At 38.6% G+C, this 15,489-nt stretch overlaps 1 protein-coding gene across 1 annotated transcript in view; it reads left to right on the top strand.

Annotated features, from left to right (window-relative positions):
- lhx6a (LIM homeobox 6a) overlaps positions 1-15,489 on the top strand; it is a 51,995-nt gene that overhangs the window by 13,290 nt on the left and 23,216 nt on the right. Inside the window, exon 5 of the mRNA XM_041193743.1 lies at positions 7,436-7,656. Within this exon, the coding sequence (XP_041049677.1) occupies positions 7,436-7,656 (221 nt within the window). The remainder of the gene's footprint in view (positions 1-7,435; positions 7,657-15,489) is intronic.

Raw genomic sequence — 15,489 nt, 5'->3', positions numbered from 1 at the left:
GAAAGTCTCTCCCAACAAAACTTTATAACACTGAGTGCTCTTGATGCTATTGGAAAAGTATCTCCATGTTATGGATGAAGTTCACATGTACATGGAAGTTCCAGCTGATAAACCCCATTACCCATTATGGAGTTACCATGAGCACTCGGATTCTTATCATATAGATGCAAGCACCTCACATCATAAGGAAAATACTGTTGTCCATGGTTCATGTGAAGCCAGTTAATCAAGTTCCCTGCCTCATATTAAAGATGGAACTGATATGTCTTGAAAATATTATTCTACGGTGTTGTGATTGGAGGACATACCTTGATCACAGAAGAATGAATAATCATAATGTATACTTTTTCACATTTCTTAAACTGCTCTGGGAATCAATTGCTGCCAGAAATTCATGTGTGAGAAATTCCACGAGAAACTACACATGACATAAACGATCTTGCTGTTCTACATAATAATATTTCTGGATTCTGAATTGAAGTAATTCTGTCAGTCTATTCCTATTGTGCTGTTCAAAACACAGTTAGAATGAGCAAATGTAATACTCAATATGGCATCATTACCCCAGGTATTGTGTCTGCTTAGCCTAACTTACACTTTTCAGCACCTCCTACTTATGGAAGTATTTATTTTGCCTGGTCTTTCCTACTACAGATGATCTTCTGACTTTTACAATTACATTTGGGGATCCCATATACACTACCTCCTGATTTCCATCTTTTATACTTCTTAATTTTAGTTGTACCTAAGGACCAATGAACCATGAGCCTTCACCTTGACTTCCCAATTAATACAAACTATAATATCTAGTGCAATAAATCACACACTGTTATCCCTTTTAAACAAAGTGGAGCATCTGATAGGCAGTTTGGCTTAGGCTTTTACCACGATAGTAACTTTGAAAACATATGTCTAAGTAATTACCCGGATGTAAACTGAGACATCAATCAAAGCCTTGAGTCCAATAAAAGCAGTGAAAGGGCAGATCGCACACAGGAAAATAAACTGAAGCCAAGCAGTTGGCTCTAAAGTTGCTGCATAATTGGTGTTGCAGCCAAAGTTGGTACCTTCTTGGCTTCAGATATGGGGTCTCTTTACTGACCAAGTTAAGTTTCACAAGTGACTGATGAATGTGTGATACTGACTGAACGCCCGCAAGGCAATACTTTACCAATTATAGTCTGAAAACTGCAGCCAAGATAAGATTTTTTTAACAATCACGTAACACCAGAATTATGGAAATAAATAATTTTCCTTTAATACTGAAGTCACAGTTGAATATTGACAATCCAAATCAATTCTCTTGACTTTTAAAAAATCCATTAAAATCAATTTTGAAACATAAGTAAAACAACATACATCTGTCCAAACAGACCACTGGATCGATCTCCTTTTGACTGGTAGCAGATAATAGGACACAAAAGTTCTTCAAAGTATTAAACTATTCTGTAACCTAAGTTCAGGTGTAGTTTGAACTGCAATGTCAATATTTTTAAATACAAACTATATTATACTCATGCAGGAAATTTTACTTTGTGGATTTAGAGAATGTTTTAAAGTAAAAAATATTTTTTACAGCAACTACTTGGGACACAAATTTATATATGGTTTAAACTGGCAAGATTCTAAAATAATAACATCATAATCCAGCAAAAAAAAACACAGCATATTGAGACAACATGATCAGAACACTAGCCACTCCTGAAACCAAGTTTTTACATTTTAAAAATACATAGTTTGAGTAACAGAATGCTTTTATAAATCAGAAATTCATCAAATTGGATAAATTAAACAAAGCTTGAAAATATACGAGTTATCAAAGTTAGACTGGATGAGGAAAGTAAAAGTGATCCACAATCAGTAATCATCGAATGCTACTGCAATAGATTTTTTTTTAACCCGTGTGTGTGTTACATCTCCACTGAAGTGGAAGCTAGGCTATATCTCTGATAGCTAGCAGTGCCTCACAAGCTATGCTTTATGTGATGATGCAATGACACTCAGTAAAGACACTCATCAGCCTAATTATGTTTAGGTATTAATAACCCTAAACTATATTTCGACATTTTGATGAGTCAATTTGGCAATATTCTATTTTTGTACATTAGTCTAGGCTGCTAATACTTTTAGCTGGTTTGCAGTACATCCATCAGCAATCAATGATTTTATGAAGCAATTTAATAGGCTGCCCGTAATCTCAAAATAGTAATAATAGTAGAGAACATGGTTAAAATACACGTGACTGAAGATTCAGGAAAAGCATTAGGATATTCTGGTCGAATTGAAATTTAGTGTTGCAATTTAAATGTCTTTCATTCTCTACTTGAAATTTTCTTCCTACTGCACTGATTGTTGTTCATCTTAGAAAAATTATAAACTCATTCAAACTTAATTCTTTCACAATCAAATTTAGACTTGCACAATTAAAGCTTTTAAAGAGCAAAATTATTCAATGGAATTGTCAGATAGTAAATGTTATAAAGGAATGCATTAAATATTTACCAATGACTCTGAGATATCCAATGTTAATGTAATTAAATGGTTTAAAATGCTGTGTTTGAGGCAGTTTGGAGTAGACATCCTATGTAGCATTGACTCTGATGCCATGAAGCTTCACTTAGTGACTAAGTGAAAATAGGCAACAGCTCCCACTCATCATTTCAGGGAGTGGAACTTCGTAACCGGGCATTGTAAATTCAGATTTTAAATCATTGAACTTGTGGAAAATAATTTCACGAGACATAAGCAGGAGGAGCTTGCAAGAGATGTAGAAAACTTCTGTTGGTGTGAATATATCCTTTACCACACTTGATTGCAATGCTTCTTGTGCCAGAGTTACTGCATCAGAGCTACACATCACAGCGCATCAGTCGTGGGGTTCAAGCCTCGTGTTGAAAAGTTTCCCGGCAACAGCTGCCCCATCAGTGAGGGGCTTTCAAATTTTGGTGGTGCCAATGTGAATTTTTAAGAAGTTCCAAGAAAATGTTGGAAACTGTAGTTAAAGTATAATCTTAGACTGCATGACTGCAGCAGGAATTAGCGTCTTCTAGGCAACCATTCATCTTCATTTTATTGAATGGTTAATATAAACGTTTAATGATTTATATAATGTCAAAAAATAAATTCAATAAATAATTAAAGGAAAAAATAAGAAAGGTGTAGATTGTTATAGTGCCTTTCAGAACCTCAAAAGTCCCAAAATGTTTCACAGTCACTGAAATTGAATTGTAATCAGTGTTGTTAGGTAGGAAAAGCAAAGTGATAATGACCAGATAACCTGTTTTTCCTGTGATGTTGATGGAGGGATAAATGTTAACCAGGACAACAGTAAGAACTCCCTTGCTCTTCTTGAAACTAGTGCCATTGGACCTTTTATATCTGAGAGGGCAGGCAGAGCCTCAATTTTGTGACTCATCTGAAAGGTGGCACCTCCAACAGTGCAGCTCTCCCTCAGTACCACATTGAACTGTGAGCCAAGAGTTTAGCGCTCAAACCTCCTGAGTGGGACTTGAATCTGAACCTTTTGACACAGAGGTGAGAGTGCTACCACCACGCCATAGCAGACACATAATTGGTACTTGAGCAGACTTGTCCTATCTCCCCTCTCTCTGCATCACCCTCACCTTTGAATATATAAGTGGTGACTTCATAAAATATATTTGATAATGGTAAACTGTATTTAATAATCCAGTGCCAAAATGTAATTAAACTTTGTTACGGTCTGAGTTCTTAATGGAGGTTATATTCATCATCTGGGATTTACTGCTTTAATACAGTACTTACAGATGTGTTTTGGCAATGTAAGAGGAAGCCTGGTTTATCACTTTTCTGACTATAAATCTGCAGCATTGGCAGTTAAATAAATGTGTCCTTACCTTAAAAGAAATAAACTCTCCAGACTGTAAGCTAAGGATATGCTCACTGTAATCATTCTGGCAAATTTCTAAAAATACTCTCCATTGTTACAAATGTTGATTTTTGAAAATAACTTGAATTCCTATTTGTTTTGATTGATAGGAAAAATTGCAACAATAACAAGTTCTGGCTTCTATTACCCTTTAAAGACTGATTTCCTTTTTTTAGTTTGTGAGAAACTATTATGTTTCCCATCGCATATTGCTTCCTGCAATAATATTCTGCATGAACATAAGGCTGAATGGAACTGAACCGACTGAGACCGAAGCACAGAGCAAACATATGTCATCTTGATGAGGCTGTAAACTTTACATTATAGCCTTAGAATATTCTATGGTTTAAAGACTTACCAGCCCACCAAAATTCTTCCCCTCAAAAGACAGTCAACTGCTAATGTTGTGCTTCATGAATACCTGCACTTTACTTACATAAAGATATTGACTGCACTTTACTGTCCATAATAGCATTTTGGGACATATATGAGCGATACACAAGTTGCTATAGAAATGTAGACCTATGAGATAGGTGCTGGAGTATAAGTGAGCGTGCATATTCAGTTGAGAACAGATTAGCACCAAGTGTGAAGCTTATTGCAGTCAAACAACCTGTTGACACTAATTGAGGTACTCGAGGACTGCAGGAATCCACTGGACTATGCCCAGCATGGATCAGCACTGTGGGAAGTGGTAAGGGGTGGGCAGATCAGGAAGGGTTTGGTGGGGCAAGGCAAGTTTGAAAATTGGGATGGGGAGAAGGTGGCATAAAATAACAGTTCACATAACATAAAATAATAGTTACAAATTGTGTTGTATTCACAAGATGCTCCTATTTACTTGACAAGCTCTATATGCATCCATTTTGGAAGGTGCTATGGCAGCATCAGGGTCAAGGGGAAGAGATGTTATTGTAAAACGGTAATTATGTTTCTGTTCAATGTATTTTTTTTCTGGACAGTTTGGCAGGGAAACTCCATTTAAGTCTCTGCCTTTAGCCAAAACAAAGCGGCAGTACATATTTCTAAGATGGCACATTAATGCTAGCAATTTGTTAAAGTACACAATGAATGTGGAAGGATGTTGTTGTCTTGGTCTTCAGCAGGCATGTGGTGAGAGCAGTTAAACTGAAAAAGCACCACTTCCAATGAAAACAGATATCACAAAATCAAAACAATTAACAATGTTTAAAGGACAATTGCACCCAAATTACAAGCGTGGAGAGGCTGAAGGGTCACTGTCCAATTAGGTTTTGTTTGTCCAATTGAGTGCAGCTACTGGTAGTAGGACCTGAAAATTTGTCCTGTTGGATTCTAAGACAAGTCATAACATTTTACTGTTCTTCTACACCTGTCAGTTCATTTTCTGTTTAGTGAGCCAAAATACTTTGTTTAAGTAAGTATACTTTGTTACTCTTACGTAATCATATGAGCTCACAAATAATTTTTATTTATTATTTAAACTAAATTAGAAGAAATGGAAAATGCAATACAACACTTTGCCTTTCACAATAAGTGAGGTGTTAGCACTTTTTGTAAAAGGACATTCTAGAAGTAAAGCCTAAAGGCACTCCTTCAATCTTAAAATCTCCAAGTTTAATAGAACACCAACTTTTTTTAGGCACACAAGTAAAAATGACTAATAATGGAATCATTTCTCAGTCTAATCGCAGATATGCAAAGAAAGAGAAAAACAGTCAAGAGAACAAAAGTAAAATGACAGAGGGCTATTTATTTAACAGTCATTAAATGCTGTGTCTTTATCCAGATTAATTATGTAATCATCATTGAATACTAATTGCTTTGTTACTACATGTGCACAAAATGCAAACTGTCTTGGAAATTACAGGCAATAGTCAAAATATTACTTTGTTGTCTTGTAAGACTTGTATTTATTTCAACAATGAATAAAGTGTGCCTTAAACTTGACTGTGGAAAGATTATAAAGTTGTGTATATGTGGACCACCAAATTAAATACTGGAAAGTGGTATATCAGCTTTTAGAAATTAAGTGGTAAAAGTGGTCAGTGAAATCTCAGTTTGGCAGCTTCAGGCTGGTCCAATTTTTCTGCTTTTCTTGGCCCACATCTCGGATCCCTTGGGTCCTGATCTCATATCCCATAGCCCTCATCCGTGATTTCATATCCTCAGTCTGCTCCTTCTGCCTGCCTTGTGAAAATTAAATAATCAAGCACCATCCCTCTCAAAAAGTTTATATATTTATGCAATGGAATCATCTACTGATGTGCTACGATGTAATAAAAGTTGACTCTCTGATTTAAATGCTATAACACAAATGCTAAGAGTTACAAACATCCTGCCTTTTGAAAATCCATCATGCGCTGACACTTAATAACTTTGTTTGATATACTTTTCAATCAAATCCACGTGTGTCATCGATGATCACCAGATTACAGCTGGTGGAATTGGAGAACAGCAAAAGAAAGAGAGAACCTCAACCCTGGAATATAGTGTTGACCTTAGATTGAGACTTCAGTTTCTAAAATGATCATCAATCCCACAAAATAACAGCACAACTCAAACCGTTTAGCAACGTAAATGTAGGACAGTTGTATGTCCTGAGATTCAGCACCGAAAGAGTTAAGAGTTGGATTGTAAAGATAAAGCAGTTACTCGCTCTCATGCCTGGAAGAGATGATTAATACCGTCATGGCATTTCTCACACAAATAAACACAAATCCATGAAAAATAACCTCTGCAGGTTGTGTTATAAACACCTTATTGCACAGTCTGGCTTTGCTTCTCTTGGCTCGCCCTCCCAAACTACAGCCTTGTTCCTGAATCTCAAAACTTGCGCAGTACTGTAACTGAGATTGTGGAGTTGCTGTGAACATGAGGCTGTTGATCGTCAACCTTTGGGGAGGGGGGGCACGGGGTGCAGTGGGGGGGTGGAATCCTTAGTGGGATTCATGATCAAAAAGAAAACCGAATCACCAACACACTCAAACATATGAAACTATTTTGAAAAATGTGCTGCATTTAAAATGTGTCACAGTGTTACACCATGTGTCACAGTGTGAAACTCCACTCCAAATGAGTAACGCTTGAGACGACTGATTATGATGTGTGAGTAGGAAGGAGGGAACATGCCTCTTCAAGAAAAATATCATTCCAAAGTTGTAGGAAAGTAACTTTTACAAAGTGTAACCCGATCTTTTTTAGAGGGGGGGAGCACACCATTGCTCCAATCTGTTATCCAGCGGTGAAGGCAGTCTCTTTCTGAAACCCTGAACAGGCCCCTAGTTTAAGATCGAGTCATAGGATGATTACCAAATTCACTAAAGCAGGTATGCCTTCAGCTGTTTCCAATGGTATGAATTAATGTTGGGGGCATGCAGGACCAGACTTCTTTAATTACTTTTTCATTATATATCATGCTCAAAAACTCGCAATATTTTAGACCACCCACAATTAAAGGTTCATTTCCTGACATTTTATGATACATGACTTCAGCTACACAACTGAGACCTAATTGTATTTTCTGATGTATTGTTTCCTCTTTTTCAGCCGGTTTGGCACAAAGTGCGCCCGCTGTGGCAGGCAGATCTACGCCAGTGACTGGGTACGGAGAGCACGGGGTAATGCCTACCATCTGGCATGCTTTGCTTGTTTCTCCTGTAAGAGGCAGCTCTCCACAGGGGAGGAGTTTGGGCTGGTTGAAGAAAAAGTGCTGTGTAGGATCCACTATGACACCATGTTGGAAAACCTCAAGCAAGCAGCAGAGAATGGTAATTGTAGTGAGATTGTTAATCCAATGCATTTATGTGCTGCTTGTGCCCTTAAAACTGCAAAGAAATGCAACACATTCCATTTCCTTTATCCAGTCAAACGTTACAACATATGCAGTCAGGAAATATTGTACTTTGATTGAGATTTCTTTGGGTTTTTAAAAAAAGATTGGAGTGCAGATAAAATATTCCATTTGTGAATTGCTGTACCACATTCACTTCTTAATTCTTTCAACAAATCAATCTAAAAGAACATAATATAAAACACTTGAAAGAGGTTTGGCTTTTGGAATGCTCTGCTGTCTCTTGGTGATACGTGGTTGTGTCTGGCTGTAATTATTGTGCTGGTGATTGGGTAGCATTTAAATGTCTGGTTCTGAGTTTTGTGTTGTGCTGGCTGTATCCTGTGCTATACCTTGAACCAGAATTTGTATGTGATAGAGATGATTGGAAAGTGACTTGGTACATTGGAGTTCTGTGCTTCAATCAGGAGCTGTATGTAAATGTGATGTAAAAATAATCCAATAGCTCTCACTAAAGGGACAACCTTGATTGTGTCCTTACATCCTTTTTGCCTGTTGCCTACCTTTTTAAAACTTGTTTTACCCTTGTGGCCTAAATCCCACCTCATTCCTGGCGTTGACAATAATGACCTATCCACCATCAATGACAATGACAACTCATGCCTGGGCAATAGGACACGTGACTTCATGTGGAAATGATTCGTTGCTTTTTGTTTTCCTCTGATAGTTGAATGTTTTGTGCCCATGTGGCACTCCACCTAATAATTTGAGCGGGGAGTGCATTAAACTCATTTAACTAAGTTTTCACAGGAAGCACCAGGTAATAAAACTGGATGGTCAAGAGGTACTTATCCATTTTACTTTGATGGTGTAACAATATTTTGGGTTTCTTTTTACTTGATTTATCACTTTGACATTTTTTTAATATCAATGTTGGGAAATGGAATGTTTTTCCACTTTTGGTATTTGGTGTTTAACTCTTTCCTTGCAAGGTTCTACCCCGGTCATTCTTGTGACTTGTTGAATTGCGATTAACAATTTGGTTGAAATTATGGACATCTTTATTCTGAGGATTTACAACCACTAGTAACTGAGATTGCCATAAATATATTTCAATAAGATTTTGTCGTTGGTGTTAGACGCTTGAGTGTGGGGTCAATAGAGTAGATAGAAAGAAACTATTTTCTCTGGTAAGGGAGTCTAGTACATGGAGTCTTCACCTTAAAATTAATGCTGGCTTATTCACTGGTGATATCAAGAAGCAATTCTCCTCACAAATGGTAGTAGAAATTGGGAACACTCTTCCCTAGAAAGCAGGGATCAATTAAAAATGTCAATGCTGAGATTGTTAGATTTTGGTTAGGTAAGGGTATTTAAGGGATAAGGGATGTAGCCAAGATGGGTGAATAAGGCTGAGATACAGATCAACCATAATCTGATTGATTCATATCCAAAGACTGAATGGCTTATTCCTGTTCCTATGTTCCTACGTAATTCAAATTGAGATCCTAGAGTTGAAAGGACAGTGTGGTAACAATCCTCTTTTAGCTGGATATTTTGGAAGTAATTTGTTTGAAAATATCAATGAATTGTTCATGGCATTCACTTCCCTTTTTGTTTTGAATATCAAGTGTATTTTGTATACCTTTCCAAGATGCAGTAGCTCTTAATTGCCCTGAAATAACAGTACATAGCTACAAGTACCTAATTCTTTTCAACCAAATCTATAGGTAAATAAATGATTTATTATAATAGTTATATTAACATGGATATGGTGAAACAGACACAGTCTGGTTAATAATGATTGTTAAGCCCATGAAAGTGCATCTTGGAGCATTTTATCAGAAAGGGCTGGTACCCTTCCAAAAGTTTCTATAAACCTCTTAATGTTACCTTGTTATTATCATAGAATAGTGCAGCACAGAAGGAGGCTATTTGGTTCATGAAGTCTGCGCTAGTTCTTTTGAAGAGCAATCCAGTTAGTCCCACTCCCCCACTCTTCCCCCATATCCCTATTTCTTTTCAACTTCAAGGAGATATCCAATCCCCTTTTGAAGGGAATACTATCAAATCTATCAGGCAGCGCATCCCAAATCCTAACTACTTGCATGAAAGCAAAATACTGCAGATGCTGAATATCTGAAAGTAAAACCAAAAATGCTGGAAATACTCACTGGGACAGGCAGCATCAGAACTGATGAAGGATCATTGAGCTGAAATGTTTCTCTTCACAGATGCTGCCTGACCTGAGTATTCCAGCGTTTTCTGTTTTTGTTCCAAACCACTTCCTCCCTTTCAAATTCAAAGTTTTCCTCATGTTGCCCCTTTTGTTTTGTCAATCACCTCAAATCTGTGCTCTCTGGTTATTGACCTTTTGAAAATTGGAAACAATTTTCCTTTAATTACTGTATCTAAACCGGTCATGATTTTAAACACCTCTTATCAAATCTCCTCTTAACCTTCTCTACTCTAAGGAAAACAATCTCAGTTAGTCCAGTCAATCTATGTAACGGACATCCCTCGTCCCTGGAACCATTCTAATTAATTTTTTCTGTATCCTCGTTAAAGCCTTCACCTCCTTCCTGAAGTGTGGTCCCCAGAATTGGACACGGTGGGTAGAATTTTCCATTCAGCGTGCGCACCCAACACATTCGAGCATGAAATGACACGCAATATTTCGGTCAGCGGGCGTGCGCGAGAGTTGGCAGCACACCCGCCGACAATTAAGAGGCCTATTAAGGCCATTAACAATTAATTAACCATTATTTTTCACTGCTTGTCCAACCTTACGTTTGGCGGGCAGGCGAATCAGCTAGAAGCCTTTGGATTTTTGAGGAGACCTCATCCAAGGGCAGGTTGAGGTTTCTGATAATAATTTTTTAAAAAATGTTTGGGCAGAATTTTTATCATCAACATGTTTAGGTCAGTGCTTCTTATGCGTAGAATTTTTTTTCCAGGATTTTGAAATCTCTGTTTAAGGATTTAAAATTCTTCAGCTCCCTGAGGCAGCTCTCTGCCTTCAGGGAGAATTTATTGCAAGCTTCCCCACGCCCGTGCAGATTTCAGCGCTCACCCTCCTCCTGCCCCCGCCCTGGTAGCTCCGAGCCTTTCCCGCGGGCTGGCCGTTAATTGGCCAGCCAGTGTGAACCCGCGGTTGGGGGCCGATTGCGGGGACCGTTTCCCGGCAGCTCTCAGGCTCGCCCACCTAGCGGCCTGAAAATCCTGCCCAGTACCCCAGCTGGAGCCAAGTTAGTTTTTTATAAAAGTTTAGCATAATCTCCTGGCTTATTCTGAAATGTTATCTCATTTGAATTGTTTCCTATTTTGTTTGGTGGGTGGGAAATGGCCTTGGCCAGCACAGTAATATGTGAATCACAATGTTTATTTTGAGTGGCCCACTGGTACTCTAGCCCTTTAACCCACTGGCTTTGCTAGAAAATCAGTCAGGATCAATGTACTTTATTGAAGATAAGAATGCTTTCATGTTGAAGCTATAACGTCCATTTATATTGGCCTTTCAAAATTATTGAAAATCAAAATGTGCAATCATTTTCTTTTTAACGGTAATAATAGTATTTTAAGATTACACTGTTCTTGAGCTATAATTGGAGCCACACACAACTGTGTCAATGTCACCCAATGGCCATTCCGTAGCACCTTATTCACTAATAGTTTCTCAATCAGTTGTGATAGTGTTGTATTGTCTGGTTAGCTATTGTTCAGATACAATAAATGACCTTGTGTACCCTACCAAAAAAAACTAATGATAACTGGTTAGCCATGCAACTTGCATTTATATAGCATGGGTAATGGAGTAAAAGATTCCAGGGTGCTTAATAGGACATTTTATCAATCAAAATTTGATACCACGCCACAAAAGGATAGATAATGAGGTAGGTTTTATGGAGTGCTTTTAAAGAGGAGAGGTTTAGGAAGGGAATTCCGAAGCATAGGACCTGACAGCCAAAGTTATCAATGGTGGAGCAGGAAAATTAGGGATGGGCAAGAAGCCAGAATTGGAGGAACACAGAAATCTGAGAGTTGTAGGGCTGGAGGAGTTAGAACCAGAAAACAGGAGATGTCATGAAGGGATTTGAAAAGCAATTGAACTGAGGCAGGGATGGAGATGAGCAATGTTATGGAGGCAGAAGTAGGTGTTCTTGCTGATGGAAAGGAATTAAGGTCTATCCAATAATCTGTAGTTGATGACCCTTATCATCTTGTATTGCAAAACAAGCAAAAGCATACAAAAAAAATTGTGGGAAATACTCACCAGATCAAGCAGCATCCACAGGGAGAGACAGAGTTAACGTTTCACTTTTGATGACCAAATAATTTTTCCAGAAGGAAATAGGGTAGTAGCAGAGTTAAAATGGAAGTGCTAGACATACCATTCCTGCTCCCCCAACCTGTTTCTCAAGCCCTTTCATTGGGTTGCCAAGCATTTTCCTGAATAGGGTAGGCAGCCTCATTAATCTATGCCAATCAAGATCTTCTTCCAATTTAACTGCCTACTGGACAGCATGTTCACTGCCCAGTAAAGCCTGGCAGGGGAAACCAAAGAGGCCATTCCATTTTAGTGCTGAAATTTAATTTTGAGGGGCTAGAATGAGCAGGAGTGCTCCTCCAAGCTCCGCAGGAATAATGTGTGCATCTTCTGCCAGGTTGCCTTCTGCACCCCATCAGCACAACCTTTTCTATCTTATTCCTGCCTGGGTCGGCCTCTGAGCTGCCCAATATTGTGTCAGATTGCTTCCCACTGTTTACATGTTATTGAAGCCTAGGCCCTGGAATTGGACTGAACCTTTGTCTGGCAGCATTGTGCACCCAGCAGCACATTTAGCCAGTCAATTGCCTGACAGCTAAAATCTAAGAATTAGAGTAGTCCATTCAGTCCTCTCAAACCTGTTCCACCATTCAATTAGATCATGGCTGATCTATATCTTAACACCATCTACTTGCCTTAGTTCCACATCCCTTAATACTCTTGCCTACAAAAATCTATCAATCTCTGTTTCAAACTTTCCAACTGACACTCTCGCCTCAACAGTTTTTTGGGGAAAGAGTTCCACATTCCCATTACCCTCTACAGGAAAAAAATAGTGCTTCTGTAAGATCTACCACATTCTGGGCACTCCAAATTAGCTGGGGCCTTGAAACTGCAGCCAATTTGGAGCAGCATACAATTTTGACATTTATATTATGGGTGTGTAGATGAGGCCCAGTTTTATCCAGTTTCCTGAACAATCTCTGCAGCCTAATTAATGCTGAGCTCTTCGCAAGCTTATTCCAGGGACATTCAGTTCAGGCTTTCTGCACACTGCTACTAAATCCAAAATTGACAAACCCAAGTGAATCTGATTCTGGTATCTTCCAATGTGTTTCTGCAGATCGAGTCCTGTCTCCACATCACTGTTGCTTGTCCTCAATTCACTACCATCCTTCCTAAGGTCGGGGCTTCCTTGCTGATTTCCCCAGCATTTTCTTGCAATGATTTCAGATTTTTTGGCATTGACATGTACCCCCTGATAACTTTGTACCTTGTACAAATGATTGTTTGCTGGCTAGGTTCTAACCTTCCTTACCTATGTTGCAGTGTGCATCAGAAGGCAAGTTTATTCTACATCTGAAACAGCAAAAATAAAACAATTTCTAGGGCTGTGAATCAAAAGATGCAAGAGAGACCCAAAGCCTGGGCTTGTTCTTTTAGTTACAGTGGGACAATGGGAAGCATAGAGCAGATGCCAGTACATTTGAAAAACAAATGCTTATGTGACAAGAGTTTCAGAAGGAACTAGTCTGTTTTCAATGAGTGAAACCAACAGTAACCCCATGAGTTGGAAACTGCTATTCATGGAATACAGCTATAACAATGCGTTTGATTCACTTATAAGAAGAACAATGTATTCATGTTAAGTAATTATTCATTTGGGTTCCTTTGAACCTCTCTTTCTTGGATTTTCACTGCTTTTCATATCATTCCCTACCTGTGAGGTTAGCAGTGAAGCTCCCAGCTTCCCCCACTGAGTTGAGTCTGATCCTAGCTCCTAGATGGTATGTTACAGTGGCTTTGTGCAATTGTCTATGATTTGTTTTTCCTTCATCCCAATGGGGAAGCACTAACTCTCTGCGTTGTATTGATGACACAGTTGAGAGCAAGCATTACATTTTTAAACTGTCAGTGGGCGAACTCCGTGATTCCTTCTTTTTTAGATTTGGAGATTAGGTAGAAGGTCATTATTTGAAATGACAATGAGCAGAACTCAGTCCTAGAATTTTGCATTACTTAGGTAAAACAAAGGAATAGTGATCTCTTTCTGATAGATATTTATGATATTTGATGCTTTGGATCATAGGCTTCTACATAGACAAGTTGAGAAATGATCCTGGAGATAGTTCTGTTCTGCTCTTTCCTCTTGGGGGCCTGGGTTCAAAGTCAACATACACTGATGGAATATTTCTCTTATCTAAATTTTTTGCACTCTGTTTCTGCAAGTGTTCCATTAGAAATGAAGTTAAACAATTTGATCCAGTTTCTACGGGGCATAAATCCACAGCACTAAACCTTTCGTATTGTAGAGCTATTGCATCTGTAATTGTCTCCAGCCGTTTAGTTATTTAGATGATTACTGATGTATCACACAGTCTCTTGAGGCTTATGTGAGGTGTATTGTTGTGTTTTGCAAAACAAACTTTACAAAGCACTTTGACCCAGATATAGATCCATATCATCCATAATCTGGCAGCACTTGATGTTGACATTGGCTGAAACATGTTCTCTTTGTTCACAAATATTCACTTTGTGTACAACATTCACCTCCTCTCTCTACACTCCTATATCCCCCATGCTATAATTCTTACAGATGTATTGCATAGTATCCCATTTCAAACAAATTGCAAATTGAACCCTTAAAGAATCAATTGTATGAGATTTTTCTTTAATAAGATATAATTTTCCTCCATAATTTGTGACACCGTCAATGCTTAATTAATATAAATTGTATTTCACGATTCCTTCCTGCCCTCAGTTGTCTTCAAAGGAAAGGGGAGAAGACTGGCGGGGGGGGGGGGCGCGGGGTGGTGTGTGTGTGTGGAGGAGAATTATGTACTATGGTTGTTACATCTCACACGACATTCGGTTGTTTCTCCAATACCTCACCCATTGGGAAGCCTAGACAATGCGCCCGCAGACTAATTGACCATGCGGAGTATCACAATACAACCCAATCAGTTAGTATGATGCGTGTCCTTTCCAACATTAGTAAACGGATAGCCATCAGGACTGGGAACCTCGTTGATTATTTCCCTCCCTGGTCTAGAGGCACTGAGGCTATTCCAATGCTCAAGCATTGCCAAGTTTAGATCCTCTAACCTCCCCCACCCCCTCACAGGAATCAAATCTGAACCCTTCCTTGTCCTTAATGCTCAGTAATGTACCACTAGGTGCATTTACTCATTGAACCATTGAGGAGATATATTTCATGGTTTAGTGTTCAGAATATCAAAAAGGCTTATGTTCAGGACATCTCAAGAGAGGGAAAACTACCAGTGTATCTCAGTCTGGCCCTCTTCCATACATTTCTCCTGGCACTTTAACATGGAGTACTGTTAATGTTAGAATCACATAAGAGTCCACAGTGTCTGCCCCCAAAAAGGAAAGAGGTTGACCAGAGGCAAGAGCCCAGGAGAGAAGGAAATGGAGAAAAATTAAGGCAAAACTGTAAATAGAAAAGAGACTTGTGTTCACAAACATAAGCATACAGTGTTGAACCAGGCCAAAACACAGCTACAGTTTGCCAAATATTTCTTA

This window comes from Carcharodon carcharias, chromosome 8 (assembly GCF_017639515.1).
Source record: "Carcharodon carcharias isolate sCarCar2 chromosome 8, sCarCar2.pri, whole genome shotgun sequence".
NCBI classification, from domain to species: Eukaryota; Metazoa; Chordata; class Chondrichthyes; order Lamniformes; family Lamnidae; genus Carcharodon; species Carcharodon carcharias.
This window is presented reverse-complemented; position numbering and strand designations above follow the sequence as displayed.